Source organism: Dromaius novaehollandiae, chromosome 9, assembly GCF_036370855.1.
Source record: "Dromaius novaehollandiae isolate bDroNov1 chromosome 9, bDroNov1.hap1, whole genome shotgun sequence".
Lineage (NCBI taxonomy): Eukaryota > Metazoa > Chordata > Aves > Casuariiformes > Dromaiidae > Dromaius > Dromaius novaehollandiae.
The window spans coordinates 19,233,871-19,251,193 of NC_088106.1; the positions used below are offsets into that span (position 1 = coordinate 19,233,871).

A 17,323-nucleotide genomic window follows, 5' to 3' on the forward strand; every position below is an offset into this window, starting at 1 on the left:
TAAAATTGTCTAAGGTGCACTTGCAGCATGGAGAGAAAAATAAAAATATAGGTTATGAAATGGGAAAACAAAACATAACGCACACAAAATTAAAAAAAAAATAATATGAGCCCAGGTTACATATATGCTCTTTCCTCAACTCTGTAGCAGGTCAGGTAGCTAAATATATTTTAAAGTTACTAAAGATGGAAGAACAAAAAAGGACAGTATTTTAAAAACTACACTGAAGAAGTTAAGTACACTAAAACTAAAGTAGACATACAGTGAGATGAAAACAGGAAACAAAAAAGGTTAAAAAAAAAAGGTTTTAAAAGTTTTAGAGAAAGGATGAAAGTGAAGTAAGTGTTCTGATCCAGTATATATATTTACTTTACATCTTAACCATCAGGAAAATTAACTAAATATTTATTACACTCAGAACTGACCTTAGTCGAACACTCTATATATGGTTCTCCTTCAGGCTTTAATCCAATTATCTAAGGGAAAGAAAGAAAATAATATTTATAGATGTTCTTCCCCCTTCCAGTTTTAGACTGAATTCAATATTTTCTCACTTGATATGACAGACTTCATACAGGCAGCAAATCTGTCAATAGCCATTTTTATGAAGCACAATTTTAGACAAGAACGAAAATTTAAAGCATTTTAAGTTAAAGCGCAAATAGTTACAATGGCTACACCAAGGAGTATCTTCTTATTTCAAATAAAGCATGTAACATTAATGGCTCAATTCAGCTAGCAGATCAAGTAATGTATAACATCTATGAAAAGTGATATATTTATTCATGCAGTGTAGTTTTCATCATCTTACACAGTTTAAATGTTACAGAATGCATTAAATTCTAATTGTATTTCTATAATGTAGATATGAAATAAAATTAACTTTGATCTACAGAATGTTTTGAAATCAGCTACACAGAGCCATAAGCAAAGAGCATTCTACTGTTTAAAAGAGGGTTTTCAGGTATCTTGATGTGACCAATCAAGGCCAATAAAAATCTTACTTTATTTTACTCTGCGAGACACACGAATTGCTATACATTTCAGTAAATTACACTATTCCAGAAACATGCATATCTTCAGAAGCAAACTGAACACACATGTCAGTCTTTTCCTACAGTGATTCTTCATACAGTGCTAGTCTGGAAAGCTCATTCTAAAACTGAAAAAAAAAATATATATATATATATATATATATATATATGTAAGTATGCACTTACTCTATTCATTTTCACAAGCACACATGGAGTTCCTCTAGAATAGCCAAAGGTCTTATCTTCCTTTCCAGAGCATTGTCCGAGCTCAGAGAGGTTAAATCGACATGCCTTTTTAACAGCCTCATCATTCTGATCAAAAACCTTTCCTGGTGTACAGTCTATGTTTTGGGCTTGTTTTGAATCATCATATGCTATGAAACATAGAAATGGTTGTAAAAATCAATGGTGTAAAGCATACATTTAGGCAAAAAATAGAGAAGCCTATGTAAACATCTAGTCTACAGTTGTTACTTGTCTAGAATTTTTTTTTAAAAGGACTGTTTTCAGAGCATTAGGGATCTTCTTCTTAAACATTGTTACTTTTCCAAGTCTACCAAAAAGTTCTACTATATCTGAATGAAAGAAAACAGATTATTACAAGAGAAATAGTACAGTCCTACTTTTAAAATCTTACCAATAATCACAACTTTATTAGTTTCTGTAAATAATTTTAAATTTATAATGTGTTAAAATATAAACAGAGTTCTTACCTGGAAATTAAGCTATAAGCATGTTTTCCCTTTGTACATTTTTTTTAATAAATAAACAGGAAAACTTGAAGTATTAACAGATAGTATTAACTTGTTTCTCATCTGTATCAGGTAGTATAATGGATGTTATTTTGCCATTCCAAATAATTTTCCTATTTCTTTAATTTCACACGTCTATGGCTCTAGAAACTGCTAACACTTTCTAGAACAAAAGAAAGTATGCAGTTTACATTGTTACAAAAGGTTATCTGTTCACAGTTAACACATTTTAGGTTTGCCTAGCTGTAGGGGGAAATAAAAAATTTGGAAAAAGGGTAATCAATGGTTCATCCTCAGTGTGAGAGTCCAAAACCTATTTAACTGCAGGAGAGGCAGGCAATCACAAAGTGTAGCACTCTTCCTAGGAACTCTCCGCAGAGCTCTGAAAGCAACCTCTACTCACAGAGCCTTGCAGGAGGCACCAAAGCTACAGGCACTCAGTCCAGGCAGGTTCCAGTAGAGCTTCAGTAGCTAACAAAGCAACTCATAAACAAAGATGAGATGCTACAGAACCACTTTCATTCTCACTTATAACTTCTGAGAGGTTACACTTACTAATATTTTTGCTCAATTTCTACATTTATAGATAAAGTATACATGCGGGCAAATACATAGAACAACATATGTGTTAAGTGATTTTGCTATCCTTTCATCTGCCCTTTGCTATACCTTTTCTCTAACTTCAACTTTTTAATATTTCCATCTATAAGGACTGTGTATTAGAGTGATAATGAATAAAATGCTGTTAATTTATTGTGTGCCTCGTTTTTAAACAGGCAAACACTCAAATTCTTAAGACTAAAGGATTATCTATTATTCAGGTAGCAAGTCTTTCGGATAAAGACTCATCAGTCAAATCTTGATAAATGTTGACTCCAAATACATGACCTCTGTAATTTTACATTGAATTCTCTTGGCCTACATAATTCCTACTTCTTGTAGTACCGACACCACCATGTTACCAGAACACTTGACTAGGACTCAACTCTCCGTATTTTATGCACTCCACTGTTCCTCACACTCAGTTTCCTGCCTGTAAAATACACATAGAGATACTTACCTTTTTCTGTAAAGCAGACTTTGAGATCCACTGTTGAAAAGTGCTATAAAGTATATATATGAATAGACTTATCTAGAGCAAGCCTAAACTTGCAACAATTTTATTTAGCGATTAGTCACTACATGCATAAAAGGAAACTAATGTACTCAACAGTAAGACTCCAGAACCATCTGGGCATTTTTAAATAACTTACTTTCAAGAAATTGTCTAAGTGTAGAAACATATTCTGCATATGACTGGGAGTCACTCTTGTTAAAGTAAAATTCCAGTGCAGTGTCTGGCTTTGGTGAAATCATAAGTCCTTAAAAAAAAAAAAGGTACAAGTAAAAGACTGAACTCTTCTTCTCTACTCCACTCCAACCTACTCAAAATTATATTCATAAATTGAAAAGCATCTATCTATAAAGAAATATCAGTGTTATCCCTGTAGCCCGCAGTACTGCTAGCAGTTTGTGTTTAAAGACAGTTATTAAAATCTACATTACTCTACATGAATTAAGACTTAAACTCAATCCAACATATAACTGTAATTCACAAACCAAACCCAATGGATTAGGAATAACAAAATCAGCAACTTAATCACTTTCAATTGAAGTATTTTACTGATTCACTTTGTATTTTCCATATTCAACAGATTAAACTAAAAAGAACAAACAAAAAATCCCATCCTCAAATTAAAGCTATGCTTCAAATCGTTAGGCAATACTGATTGAGGCTATGATCATTTTAGTCTCAGAGCAACCCGCAAATAATAAAGTTTTTTTTTAATCTTATAATGCATAAAGATGGCTTGAAAGACTTCCCAATCAAAACAAAAAAAGTTTGTTGCTCCTTTTCTCCTTCTCCAGGTACAGAAAGTTTAGATCACATCTGTTCCATGGAAAACACAAGAGAGTTTATTAAACTGTGTCACGCCCATCACTTTGAAGGGGTATGCCTTGGGGAGTATAGTCAGGCCACGCTAAGCATGAAGATTCTTAACAAGCAGCTGGCACCAAACCCTAAAACAAGCAGGGTGATATAGAGCAGTGCGAGTGGCTCCCCAGTCTGCTGTACCCAGTGCCTATGGCTGGGCCCGTTCAACTCCTGGCTGGGGGACACTGGAACAGGAACAATTTACAGACAGGGAGCCAAGACTAGCAAGAGAAATGAGGACATGCAGATTACTGAATACTGAATCTAGCTTTGTGCTGGAGGGTGAAAGAGGTAGACACTGACATGTGGGCCCTAGACAGAGGGAACGAACTGTCCTTCCCGGGATAAGGCCAAAGAAAGGTATGGAGTTGAATCTTAGGGATTTTTTTTTTGCAGCAGGTGGAAGCTACGTGAGGAGTTAATGAAGGCTTACTCTCTGCAAATACATAGGGTCCCGTGCCATCAGATTTGTCACTCACAATGATACCTAATACTACTATTACTCATCACAAATTAAGTGGCAGAAAAAATAGCACTACACCACCACGTTGCAAAAGATACTTAATCTGTTCAAACAAAGGGCATACGATTGCTTTATTCAAACTACTTTCCTTAAGACAATTCTTATTTAATATAAACTAACTTGAATGGATGAAAAAACTGCAGTTGTGGCTAACAATTCAGTCTCTGTGCATCCTATTTCTTCAATTGCAGCCAAGATCTGAGACTGCAGTTCCACAGAAAATCATTCATATTTTTTATCATACTGGTTTTCTTCTAGGTTAGAGTACTGAAATGGTTTGATCAATTAAAACTTTGGCACAAGGAAAGAAGTGCAATTGCAGCAGCCAGTAATTATATCAGCTTAGGATGCCATGTAGTTTCCTATCCTCTGGCAAATCAAATTAAAACTAGATTAACAAGTGGATAAGAGTATAAGGCAGAAAACAAAACTTAACTCCCAAAACTAAAAAAAAAAAAAAAAAAAAAAAAAAAAAAAAAGAGGCCTTCTTTATACAAAATAAACATTGAAGAAAATTAGATTATCGTGGAAAGAGAAAGTCAGAGAAGTTGTCTTAATGTGGGATTTTTAATACATTACCATATTATTCAATAACAGTAAGCTTTTGGAAAGCATATAGAAAGTGCAATTAAGCAGCCCAGCTCTACTGAAGACTCACCTACAGAAATGACTAGGTCTTTCATGCGAAGGCAGAAATTACTTCAGATACTTCTCAGTGGGAAATAAGTAAGGAATATACTAAAAATTTATCACAGACAAACATCTTATAAATATATATGCAATTTTAATGCATTTTTACTCTACCTTTTCTGTAGGATTTCCAACAAATCACAAATTCTCCTTTTTGCATTAGCAGCAGTTAAATTATTTCCAGGCAAGCCACAGCTATATGCCTATGTGACTTGAAGTCCAAACAAAACTAGAAATCCCACTTTTGGCTACAAATTACTTTGCATCATCACAGTCTTTTGACCTCCATACTGAACTGGGATTCGACAAAATATAAGATAACTAGCAACAGGACTGAAAAGTCACTAAAGGGGTTTTACACACTGAGGGGTTGGGGGAAGAGGTTGTTACCTTCTATAGATCAATATTCTGAATGAAAGACTTAGATGTTGATTTGCAAAATGTATATGACAGACAAAAGCAACTAAACTAGTCATCAATAAGTGAAACTGTAATTTGAGGAGACTTATTGTTTTATGGGAACTTCAAAAACATACAAATCCTAAGAGGAAGGGCCTGCACTAATTCCAGTGCACCACAATCTGCCTAGAGACTATGGTGGAAATTCTGCAGAAAAAGCTATTTTAGGAAGGACTGATACATAGACCATGTGGGATTCAGGCCTACCAGAGTAATAAAATTAGCAGCTTCAACACAGGATTACATTTAGTATTATAATAGAGATTACATTATTCGACAATTCCAAAAGGGGATTAAAAAATTTTTTTTAATTATTCTGGAGTTAATTGATACAATTCCATCCCAGTGCACACAGCGAGTCAAATATCAATTATAAAATACATCAACCTGTGAGATTTCCAAATACATTTAATGCAAGACTAAAACCTTTGACCTAAACCATCCAGGTTTTGTGTGTAGAGTTTATATTAATTTTATTTATTTTTTTATATTATATATATATATAAATTAAATTTTTACAGCCAGGAACATGACATGTTTCACTGCAAGTGAAATATGACACAGTTAAGGAGAAACACAGAAACAGAGATAAGCAATGTTATTATCTTTAATTATTCATCTATAAATTATCTTTAATAAAAAGAATTAAATCCAAAAATGTTTTAGGAATTCCTAAATGAAAAACTATTTGTGGTATACACACTTTTTTTTAAACAAACATCCTTTATGACTGTTATTTCAGAACCAAAGTATGAAAATTAATACCCTGAACCCATACTGCTTTATACACTACCAAGGTTTTGACTACGCCAATGGAAATGGTCAAAAACCTGCCTTTTTTCTAAGCAGGGATTTCCCCTGCCCTTTTTCAAACATTCAGCTCACCCTTTAGCTTAAAAAACTGGTAAAAGTACTCAAAAATCCCTCATAGTAAGAGAGCATCTGTTAGAAATGGCTCAAATGGCATGTAAAAACAAATTATGTTCAGAATTCAAAGACATCTGTCACATTTGGCCACCTGTAATTTCATCACACACAGATTACCATTTCATCTTGGGTATTGATAATGTTGCAAAATGCTCATTGGCTTTGGAGTTCAAAAAAAAAAAAAAAAGAAAAGAAAAGAAGTATTTTCAAAAATGTCATCCAACTTTCACCAAAATACTAATATTGCATAGCCATTTTAAGATTTGTATTGTTTTTACAGGAGATGCATAAATTTGGTCCCTAAGCCAAGTTTTTGTAAAATTTGAGAAATTTCATAAAATTTTCAGGTGTCCCAATCATTTAAATTGCATATATAAATCAAATACACATTCTCCAGAAACAGTATCTAGAAAACACTGATCTTTGGTGTATTTAAAGTATGCAGAGGCAGCTTCTAAATCTTTCAGAGTGCAAATCCTTACTTTTTTCCCCCAATATGCAGATACAGCAAAAGCTTATAATGGTAGATTCTTCCCTGATGCATTTAAGCCAATCTTATTTAAATAATAATAATTTAAAAATCACTATTCATTTTTATTTGTGCAAACTTAGTTTTCTGTCACATTTAGCTCCTTGAACCAGCCCACTGTGGGACTGGACAAGCATAAGCACAAAGGAAGTAGTAGTAGCTCAGGAAGCAAGACAGTGTTTTCAGTGGCAGCTACATGTTACACTGACTTAGCTTCACCATAAAACTGCAACTTCTCTCTTCTGTGACTCCCTAAAAATTAGGTGACCAACCTCTGGAACCCACAGAGGTTTCATACAGGTTGCAAGCTATTTACTACTAAAATTAAAACTCTGGAAATGCCTTCGTAGCATATCCTTTACATGGTTCTGAGTAGATTATCCCCAAATACAGCATTTCTGTACTTTCCTTTACATGGTTCTGAGTAGATTATCCCCAAATACAGCATTTCTGTACTTCAAAGTATCAAATACTAATCACAGGTGGCATTTAGTCTGAGCCAATAGGACTGGTTTGAAGTATCTGAGTACAATCTGTAACAGAACAAAGTTTTCATCTTACTAACCACTATATCTTATGACCTAATATTGCACGATTTTCAACTGCAAAACAAAACCTAATTTTAACTTCTGCTCAGTTGTATTGTAAAATGATAATCCCACTTTTACAACAATATATTGTACTGACATGCAGAGAAACTTGCAATCTAAACATACGACAAAAATTCAACTCAAGAGAACCTAAGAGACAACCAGTGCTGGTTAGTACATATGCACAAAAGGCTGATTTTATGCTATAAATCCACATACCTTGCCTCATACCAGTTTGTCCTTTGAAACTTGTAAGTAACTGAATAATAATCAATGATTTCCTATAGGTAGTTTATACTTCAAACAAGTTCTCAAATAAGTATTAGCTGTTAAACCAGAACCAGATTTATGAAAAAATAAATACAGTTACCTGGACTAGCAATCCGGTCACGGTATTTTGGAATATCACTGCTCAATGTCTGAAGCATAACCCACATTGTGAATGTGAAGAGTGCTGCTAGGAAGCCATAAAATACCAGATAGAATAGTAAGATCAAACCTGTAAAGAAAAACTAAAATTATTATTTTAGTTTCAGCAGATTCTAATATCTATTTTGAAAATCAAAACTGGAAACAAGCAATACAGTGTTTGATTTGTTTTTCTTAGCCTCTTGCCACTCCTATTTAGTTATAAATTAATACAACTCTAGCATATGCATTTAATGCAAAGTGGATAGATAATACTGTGTGCAGAACTTCTTTTCATACATTCTGACTCTTAAAAATTTACAGGGTAAGATCTGGCATTAAAAGGTGCTCATGAAGCTACATAATAAAGCAGGTCAAGACAACTAAGCAAGCCATTAGGGAAAGTTTGTCACATGTTTAAGGAAATCACATGTTTGTTTCAGGAAAGCAAGGGGTGATGGGGAAGAATAAGTAACTGAGTGAACAGATAAAATTGTTGCACTGGATCAAGAACAAGTAGTAGAGAGCAACTGATGCTTTAATAATATACCCGATATTTGAGAAAACTCCACACAGCATTCGTTCATACATGCTTGCTGTTACAAGTGATTTCTCAAGGTGAAAATGTTTTCTGCTGCACATTTCTGAACACACGCCAAGCCTTCTATTCAGCCTTACCAAAGGCCTTTGCCTAAAACATCCACTTGGCTTACAAATCCACCTCAGGGATCCAGTAATATGCCTGGAATTCACCAGTTATATATATGTTCCTGGCTTCTACTTGACAACTGCTTAAGGAAGAGCTCCTCAGGGCCTGAGAAAATAGCCTCAAGAACACAGTCTATTACCATAAGTTTGCCTATGCTGTACCTTTCTGACAATAAGCTGCAACAAATTCCTAAGACCACTGCTTAGGAAAACAGACAGAAGGCTCACCATGATGATGTGTTTCTATTTATTTCCTTGCTCTCCCCTGCCCCCCTTTTTTCATTATACATTCATACACAGCATCACATACAAGTTGTTTATTGAAAAGACAAGATAACAGACATACCAAAGTTAAAAATCATACATTCTAGATGATACAGACTCAGATCAGCTGCAGTGAATTTCAAAGAATTTCCTGCTCTTATTCTCAGAAGTATGATGCAAAACCCTCACTTACAAGCCCTTTAAAATTTGGGAGAGCTAGCTGATCTTAGGAACCAAGTTCTCAACCAAGTTTTAGTATTCTTGCATCATTTGCTTTTCGACCGTGATGGACTCATACTAGCGTATGTCATTAAACATTAAAAAGCTAATAGCACTATGTTTTGCTACATTTACTTGATTTTCTTTTCAGACTTTCTGAGAATATATAGTAATAATTACTATTACATTACCGTTTAAATTTTAGTTTATCTGGAGACAGCTTCCAACTGGAGATGAAGCATTTATATTATCTGCACGAAGACTTCATAAAAGACACTTAAGATTCTGCAGAAATTGTTTTATTAATTGAGTATATACAATACTACCCAAAAAAGCACGCATTTTGTTTTAAGACAAGACTTGATCACTTGCAACTTATGAATGCACTCATCTTTTCAAAAAGAATGGGAGCTATGGAGGTATTTAACAACTGAGATGCTTACACAGGCACTTAAACTACAGAAAACCACTCTCAAACATAACTGAAGGAGGATGCAAATTCACTTTTTACATAATTTTCTTTGTCAGCCATAAAGCTGTTTTGGGGAAGCTGAAGAGACTGGACTAAGATGAAGAAAAGTGTATCAAAATCATTATCCAACATCCCACCTCTGATGCTTGATTATATGAGACTCAAGTGCAGTATACTTCACCAAAAGCAAACATGACTCTGTAACCCAGTGATGAGTACTGTCCAATGGGAGATGACTAAAGGAAGCCCAAGTTCTGGCTCCTGTCCCAGAAAATATGCTTCCATTCTGCACTGATGTATTTTCTAGTGTACTATAGCCAGGTGGTTCCCAAACTGTTATTACTACAGTATAGCATAAGCTGTCTGAAGTAATCTGCTGAATGTTACTGGGTGTTGGTTTGGTTTTAGTTTTCAGTCTCACATGTTAATAAGGTTGTTTAGCTATCTGTAATAAGTCTGGAAGTGACCAGATATTTAAGATTCATTTGGGAACCACTGGTATGCAATATACAACACAAGGATTAGAAGTCATATAGCAAAGCACCTGAAACAACACAAGAACAGGCTTATTTTATAATAAAAAGACAGCTGTACATCTGTTATAAACTACTTATAATGCTATTCAAAGCTGAAAAAACGTCTAAAACAAGTAGTAGAAGTCCTAGTCAACAAAGACATTTGGAAGTTTAATCTATATTTTGGACACCAGCAATTTGCTTTACTTATAAGCTTATAATTGCTTTAACTGGATCCAAAAGAGACAGCAATCCTCCAATTAATACACAATGTATTTTTTTTAAATAACAACAAAACATTTGCTCGGCTCTTATTTTGATCCCTACAAGTTAATCAGTTCTTGAATACACCTTCATCAAGCCAAGTAAAAAGCCTGCTTCCTGTTAAGTCACCAAGACATTCATCAGTATCTAAGTTCCAATGGAGCAGAAAAAAGTTTGACATTTAAGACAAGGCAAGACAAGAGCCTTTTGTGGGAATTACCCTAAAAGCAAAAAAGTCAGGGAAACTTTCTGCACTGAACTCCAGAAAGATGCTGCCTAATTTCAATAAATAAATAAATAGGTGCTCTGAGAGCCTGAGCAGGAACACCAATACTGAAAAGAGGGATCCCAGTCAATGCCTGAACACTGTGACCGACTCCATGATGGAGACCACAGTGTGAACAGTCCTTTAGGGAGTCTTTGTCCCCCTAGCAACATATCTGCTAGTGCAGCAGTAAAAAGGCCAGAAAGATCATGTTTCTATTCACAGCGTTGAAAACTCTGCTAACTTCCCCTAGTCCACAAAAACACCAAAAGCAATTATTTTTTAATATAGCTGCTAAGTGCACTGCACAATACTGCTCACTAGACCAAACTGCCCCATTTAACACTACTCTGCCACATTAAAAAAGGGGAGGGGGGGAAATCACTCTGCAACTTCCAATGACCCCAGACTGAGTAAGCTGCTCTTTGTGAGGCTATTAGTATTAATTATCCTAAGCTAATGACAGGGAACAAGCCATAACCTGTCAAGAAGCTCTGCCAGAATAACTTCACATAATGCTGGACTTCTTGTCAGGAAACAAAATCTACCTAAGCAACAGTGGAAAACTATCCTGCACACTGACTCCAAGGAAAGTACGGCTACCACATCCAACATGCAACTCATTCAATTGTTTGAAGGATTATCACGCACAACTTTTTGCCGCACCAAACCCCTGAAGTCTCTCACTCTAACACAAACTATCACACAAAGGAAACTGGCAAACAAAAATTCTGCATTAAAAGGTACCTCTTGTATCTGGTTTTTTTCCTTCTGGCAGGGCTCGCAGTAACAAAGTATCCTGCACAGCCTGACAGCACTGAACAGCAACAATCAAATCTGGAAAACTGATGTTTCTGAACCAACATGTTGGCACCATGATTAGAGTTCATTTGCAGAAATCAAAACACTGATTTCTCTACTGTGAAAATTAGAATTTCTGACTCTGGTAAAAAAAAAAAAATTCAATGCAAGGTATCAAGTATCTGGCCATGTTTTCCACGAAGAATATGAGCTTTTCAAACTTTACATGGCAAAAGTGATAAAAAGCAGGTGAATCTGGCATGAGTTTTTATATATACACACATACCCATACATAGATGATACATATAAACACTCTCACAACACACACAAAAGCGGCTATTCAATATTACCTGCAACAATGAAAATGAAGTGCTGTCTTTATGGTGCGTTGGATTACATGCTGCATCAATGCTATCACCTGCCTGATCATCCTTCTTCATTATCTTGAACTAGCAGAATCTAAATATGTAAGTAATGTTACTACTGACCACCACCAATGCCAGCAACATTAAGAATGCCTTTTGGTCCACCTGCAGCCAGATTTCCTTGCTTTGAACTAACACAACCATACCTATTAGATAAGCACTGATTATGTTTCAACTTTACTCTCTTGACACTTGTGAATTTTTCCAATTTGGGGGGTTGGAGAGCTAGGAAGAAGAAGAGAGAGAAAAGGAAGACTTCAGGAAGAAAGAAAATTTCTGTCCTATGTTGCAGAGTTTATTTCACAATAAACCTGGGATCTGCATATAAGATGGCTGAACACTTCAGGGGCCAAAAATGTTAAGTGCAATACTTGCAAAGAATAACAAGAGCCAGTCCTTAGTGTCATGATTAAGCATTACTAAAAAACAAACAAAAAAACAAAACACCTCCACCCTCACTGTTCCCTCAGAGCTTACTGGCACCTGCAACAGGAAAAAGCAAAGCCTTCTTTCTTCAGCAGTACCTGTGTCATGGGAAAAAAAAGTCTTCTACTGATTTCTCAGATATTCATTTCTTATGATAGGCAGCATCATGGAAAAGTTTAGTAAGATTCTAACTGCAGTCATATTCCTAGCTGTACAGGAATTTTTAAATGCTACTGTCCATCTGCCACAATACAAAAAAAAGCGCTGTCTCTCTTTCTGATTCACAGCTTGGCTCTAGATGTGCAAGTGCTTCTACTGCAATGGCAGACAGTGATACCAGAATGTTTAACTTCCTGCCACCTGTGAAGAAAGCTAAATCACAGCAAATCTTGCTAAAACCAATGTCTGAGCAGATAAAGAATGCAGAAAATTCAAGTCAGAAAAGCAGTTAAAACTTTGACAGCACTGTATGCCCCATAAAGCACTCAGTCAAAACAAGACTAAACAAAAACAAAATTGGAATCATCCCTCACAAGTCTGCAAAAAGTAAAGTAAAAATCCCTAGTCATTTCTTTAAGCAAGGGAAGACTCAGTACAGCATTTTACCAAACTGTTTCCAAAAGGCCACAAACCTCTCTTACATGGTAAGTGAGCACAAGGCAAAACAGGAGCTACTTGTGTTTGATCTTATTATAAGCCCTGGTTTAGAAGTGGCAGAGAAAGATAAACGCTCCAATGCCATGGCACTCAGACTCATAGAGAACCACTGCCTTGCGGCTGTAATTTAGATAAGCCTCTAAGACAACCTCAGACTACAGGCAAAACATATAGGAACAGCAAGTAGTTATTTATCAATTTCGCTATTGCTTCTATCTTATTTCTGTGAGGAAGCTGTCTAAGATGAGAGAAATACATAGGGAGGAACCAGAGCCAACTGACTTCTTATCACGCTGTCCCTGGAGGTGCCACAGCCCAGTACACAGGCTACCAGAGCTCTCTTCTACCTTTCAAAACAGAGACAGGCAACAGAAAAGAATTAACAGTCAGTAAGACTGCTCTAAACTTACACCACTACTGCAAGGGCAGAAGCGAGACCAAACCCTGCACATTCTCCAGTTAATGCAATTATAAGCTTATAAGTAAAGTACTGAAATCACTCTCCTCAAAAGAGCCAAAGAGTATGATTTACTTTGTATATGCAAGTAATTAAACAAGCACAGTGCATTAAGCATGAAAAGCTAAAACCAATAACCTTAATATGCTAAAAATTCACTGACAATTTACAGCGTTCTTGAGTAGTCATCTCTTAACGTCAAGGCTAAGGAAAATACAAAAAATTAACCACACACCAATCACCTAAATCACTGAAGAAAACTAACTGATGAAGTAAAATTATTCAAACTGTTATCTAATTCTATATAGTTTGACATAGAAAAGTATCTTTTATCAAGTTAGCTGTAAAACAACACAGCAAATCAATTACCAGCTAAGCTAGTTGTATCAATTTTGAGGGTCATCTACTGACTAGTAACACTGTAAGTGATTCACGCTACCAGATAGATTTAAGCAGAGCTAGTTGTTTTAACATCATTTTCTTAAAAGTTACAAAGTATTTCTAACGTGCCCACTGTGCCTGTGCATTCACGGCACAAAAGGATTTCTGTGATCCATACACCCATTCATCCAACCCACACACTTCAGGAAACCTGCCTGTACAGAAAAACCACCAGAAAACAGCATAGTGGAAATTTCCTCTCCTTTGCTATTCAACTGGCAGAGTAGCTTGCAAACTCTTATTTCCATCTGAATGGAGGAGAACTCATGTCAGAGCTAGGGCCCTCTCTTGATAGACAGGAGACATTGGCACCGCAAAGAAAGCACACCCCGTGCACAGCCTGCTTAAGGCTCCTCCCCACTATTTCAACATTAGTATTCATTGAGACTGTGTCAAGGCCAAAGATGTATTGGCTTGTTCTTTTACGCCACGCTGAGATTCTTGTTGGTTTTGTAAGCACAACTATTAAGTATCCCAACTATAGCCAAGTTTTGGCAGGAGACACAGCATTTTCTGAAGTCAGTAAATATGTCCCATGAGGACTGGAGAAACATCCTAATATTAAGCATTTATACACGGTTTAATAGGAGAACACATACCCGGAAAATCCAAATATTTTTATTGGAAGTAAAAAATTATGATAACATGCTTTCCACTTCAGAGAGAAGCAAAGGGAAGACTACCTGAAAGCAGGAAAATAAACACTGCCTTTACAAGCTTTATTGGAGAGGGCCTTCGTTTAAAAGCTCCATTTTCAAACGTAGGAGCCCAGGAGCCCCGAGGGGGACGGATGGCACGACGCCGCGCGGGGATCACCCGTTGCGGACTATCCAGGACGGCAGCTCGCACATTCGCGTGCTTCTTCTCCCCCCGCTCCGACCTGCGGCTCACGGCCAGCAGCACAAAGGCGGCGCGCTCCATTCATTCTCCATTTCCTGCGATGCTGGAGGCCGCGGAGCCGGCGAGGCGCGGTGGGAGCGGGCGCGCCCGCGCTGACACGCGGTGAGCGGGAGCGACCGGAGCGGGCCGGAAGCCGTCACGGCGGCCGCGGCAGCCCCCCGCGGCCCCCCTCCCCCCGCGGCGACGCGGGGAGGAGCCTGCGGGCCCGGCTGCGGTATTTGCGTACTGAGGCGGGCGGGTGAGTCAGCTCGGGACGCGCTCCGAGAAACTCCCCTTCCCCGCCGCCCCCCCCGCGCCGGCCCCCACCTGCTCCGGGGGCGCCCGCGGCCCCCTCCCCGCGGCGGGCAGCGCCGCAGGGGGCCGCCCGCGGCCCCCGCCCTGCCTCCGCCCCGCCCGCTGTCACGGCCCAGGCTATTTTTAGATGCGCCGGCGGTTGTAACGGTAACCAGGGCGCGCGCCGCGTGTTGCGGCCTCGCGCGCCGCCTCACCTGGCCGCTACGGCCCCCCGCACCCCCGCCGCCTCGCCCCCCCTCCTCCCCTCCGCGCCGCGGCGGCGACAGCCCCTTACCCCAGCTCTTGGCCGTGCGCCCCAGGAACTCGCCGCTGCGGGGGTTGTACACGAACTGCCGCCACTCGGCCATGCTCTGGCGGAAGGGCTTCTTCTCCTCCTTGGACATGGCGAGGGGAGAAAGGCGGCCGCGTCCCGACCCCGGCGGTGGAGCCTCCTAGGCAGAGAGAGCCGCCGCCAGCGCCCGCTCCCAACCGCTAAGTAACTGTGCCCGCGGCGCCCGGCGGGAGAGCGGACCGAGGACCAGTCACGCAGGGACCGTCCCTCCCCACCTCCGCGGCGAGGCGGGACTCGCCGCCGCATCACTCCGCCGCCGCCAGCCAATCGCGGCTCGCCGCGCGCGCCCGCCCGCCCCCTGCCGGCCAGCGGCGGCGCCCCGCCGCGGGCCTGCGGCGCGCGGCCCTGGCACGCGGCCCGGGCTGCCCCGCGCCCGCCCGGCGGCAGTTGGGGCGCGCGACGGCGACGGTTGGGGCGCGCGCGGCGGTCGTTGGGGCGCGGGGCAGGGCGCTGCTCGCCGCGGGCCGGGCTCTGGCGTTGCGGCGGCCGCCCTCGCGGAGGGAGATCGTCCCTCAGCTCGCGCCTCGGCGGCACCTGCGCCCCCCGGCCCTGCCCAGCCCCCCGCGGTAGCGGCCAGCGCGCATCCTCCGGCCGCCGAGGGCCGCCGCCCCGCTCCCGCCGCCTTGGGCCCCCTCGGCCCCGGCGGAGCGGGCGCGCAGGCGCGCACAGCCGCCCCGGGGACCCGTGCGGCCCAGGCCTGCAGCCCGGCTCCGGGCGCGGTTTACATGCGGAGGCTGCCGGCTTGTCTCCCCTTGGTTGCCTCACCGCTGAGTGGGTGCTGCAGTTGCGTTTCATGGGGTTGAACTGAGGCCAGAGTGCCGCTGTGGGATGAGAGGTGCCTGTCTGCAGGCGGTGTTACTCCGGCACAACTATCTTAGAAAAGAAACCAAGAACGGTTAGCCAAGTACAGTTAACGTCTTGGTACTGTAAATGTGCCACAATGCCAAAACCTTTGGTAAAAGAGCATGTATTTGTAAATATGATATAAAGGAGGTGTTGATAGTATGATTTCTTTCAGTACAAGACCTCAAAAGCTCATTCGATCTCATGTTCCTAAAGGTCAAAGTAAGAACAGCAGAAAAAAATAAGTATTTCCATTTCTTATCTAAAGGCAGAGGGACAGACTCTACTTACTCTCTAGTGTGGATCAACAGCTTTCCCCCTCTTCCTCTGTTACTAAGCTGAGAGTTGCCCTTAGTGCCAGCTACTGCGCACCGCCAGCCCCATCACTGCAAGACATTAGTCTTGCAGGTCAGCTCTAACGTATTATCTGTCATATCATGTCTCAGTCACTGTAAAAAAAAAAAAAAAAAGGCATTAATTAGGGGCATTGCAAAACTCAGTCGAACAGGAGAGCTCCTACATCAAAAGATCTCTTAAAATATTCAGTCAATAAGGCAGAGATCAAGCCTGAGTGAAAAGACTACATCTTAAAAATGTAAGAGTAACAATATAAGAGATGTCTTAAACAAGAGGAATTAAGTATTTATCAGCATGGTTAGTTTAAATCTTTGTTTTTGATGTTTGTAATATTCATGCCAGAAAGCAGGAAATAAAAAGCATAAAGCAGAATAATCCCATTTGCCTCCTGAACATCAGATTCCAACATTCTGTCCTTTCTTCTGTTACAGTACATCATCTAAACCATACTATTTGCTCTAAAACAATAGCAGAAAAAAACAGATCACTCACTACTTATCCCGTGTCGCACCGAACAGCTAATATGTTCAATTTCAGGCTGAAAATGTCATCCTCATTTTTCTTTTTTCTTCTAAATGTCACGAAGCAACCTCTTTGCTGAACTGTTTCTCCTAGTTATTCAAATAGGTATATCACACACTTACGGGATAATATGTCAGCAAAACATGCCATAGTCATCTTTTTGGATGGAACACCATACTGATTCAATGACATTGAAGTTTACTAGATATGAAGACTGGGGAAGTTAATACAGATAAAACAATCAGCTTGCCTGTAAGGAATGAGCATGCCTTACA

General features: G+C 39.7%; 1 protein-coding gene across 5 annotated transcripts in view; it reads right to left on the reverse strand.

Annotated features, from left to right (window-relative positions):
- ATP1B3 (ATPase Na+/K+ transporting subunit beta 3) overlaps positions 1–15,590 on the reverse strand; it is a 62,222-nt gene extending 46,632 nt beyond the window's left edge. For 4 of the 5 annotated variants that reach the window (XR_010390503.1, XR_010390502.1, XM_064516866.1 and 1 more), the window contains exons 1-5: positions 14,485–14,737; positions 7,850–7,978; positions 3,040–3,147; positions 1,221–1,408; positions 426–476 (exon numbers count right to left, since the gene is read on the reverse strand). Coding sequence is in view for 3 of the 5 variants with exons in the window: in XM_064516866.1 (XP_064372936.1) it covers positions 426–476; positions 1,221–1,408; positions 3,040–3,147; positions 7,850–7,978; positions 14,485–14,722 (714 nt within the window). In the remaining 2 variants the exon portion in view is untranslated. Of the gene's footprint in view, positions 1–425; positions 477–1,220; positions 1,409–3,039; positions 3,148–7,849; positions 7,979–14,484; positions 14,738–15,269 lie in introns of those variants that run through there. The other variant, XM_064516865.1, reaches the window with a different exon arrangement.
- Positions 15,591–17,323: the final 1,733 nt, after the last annotated feature.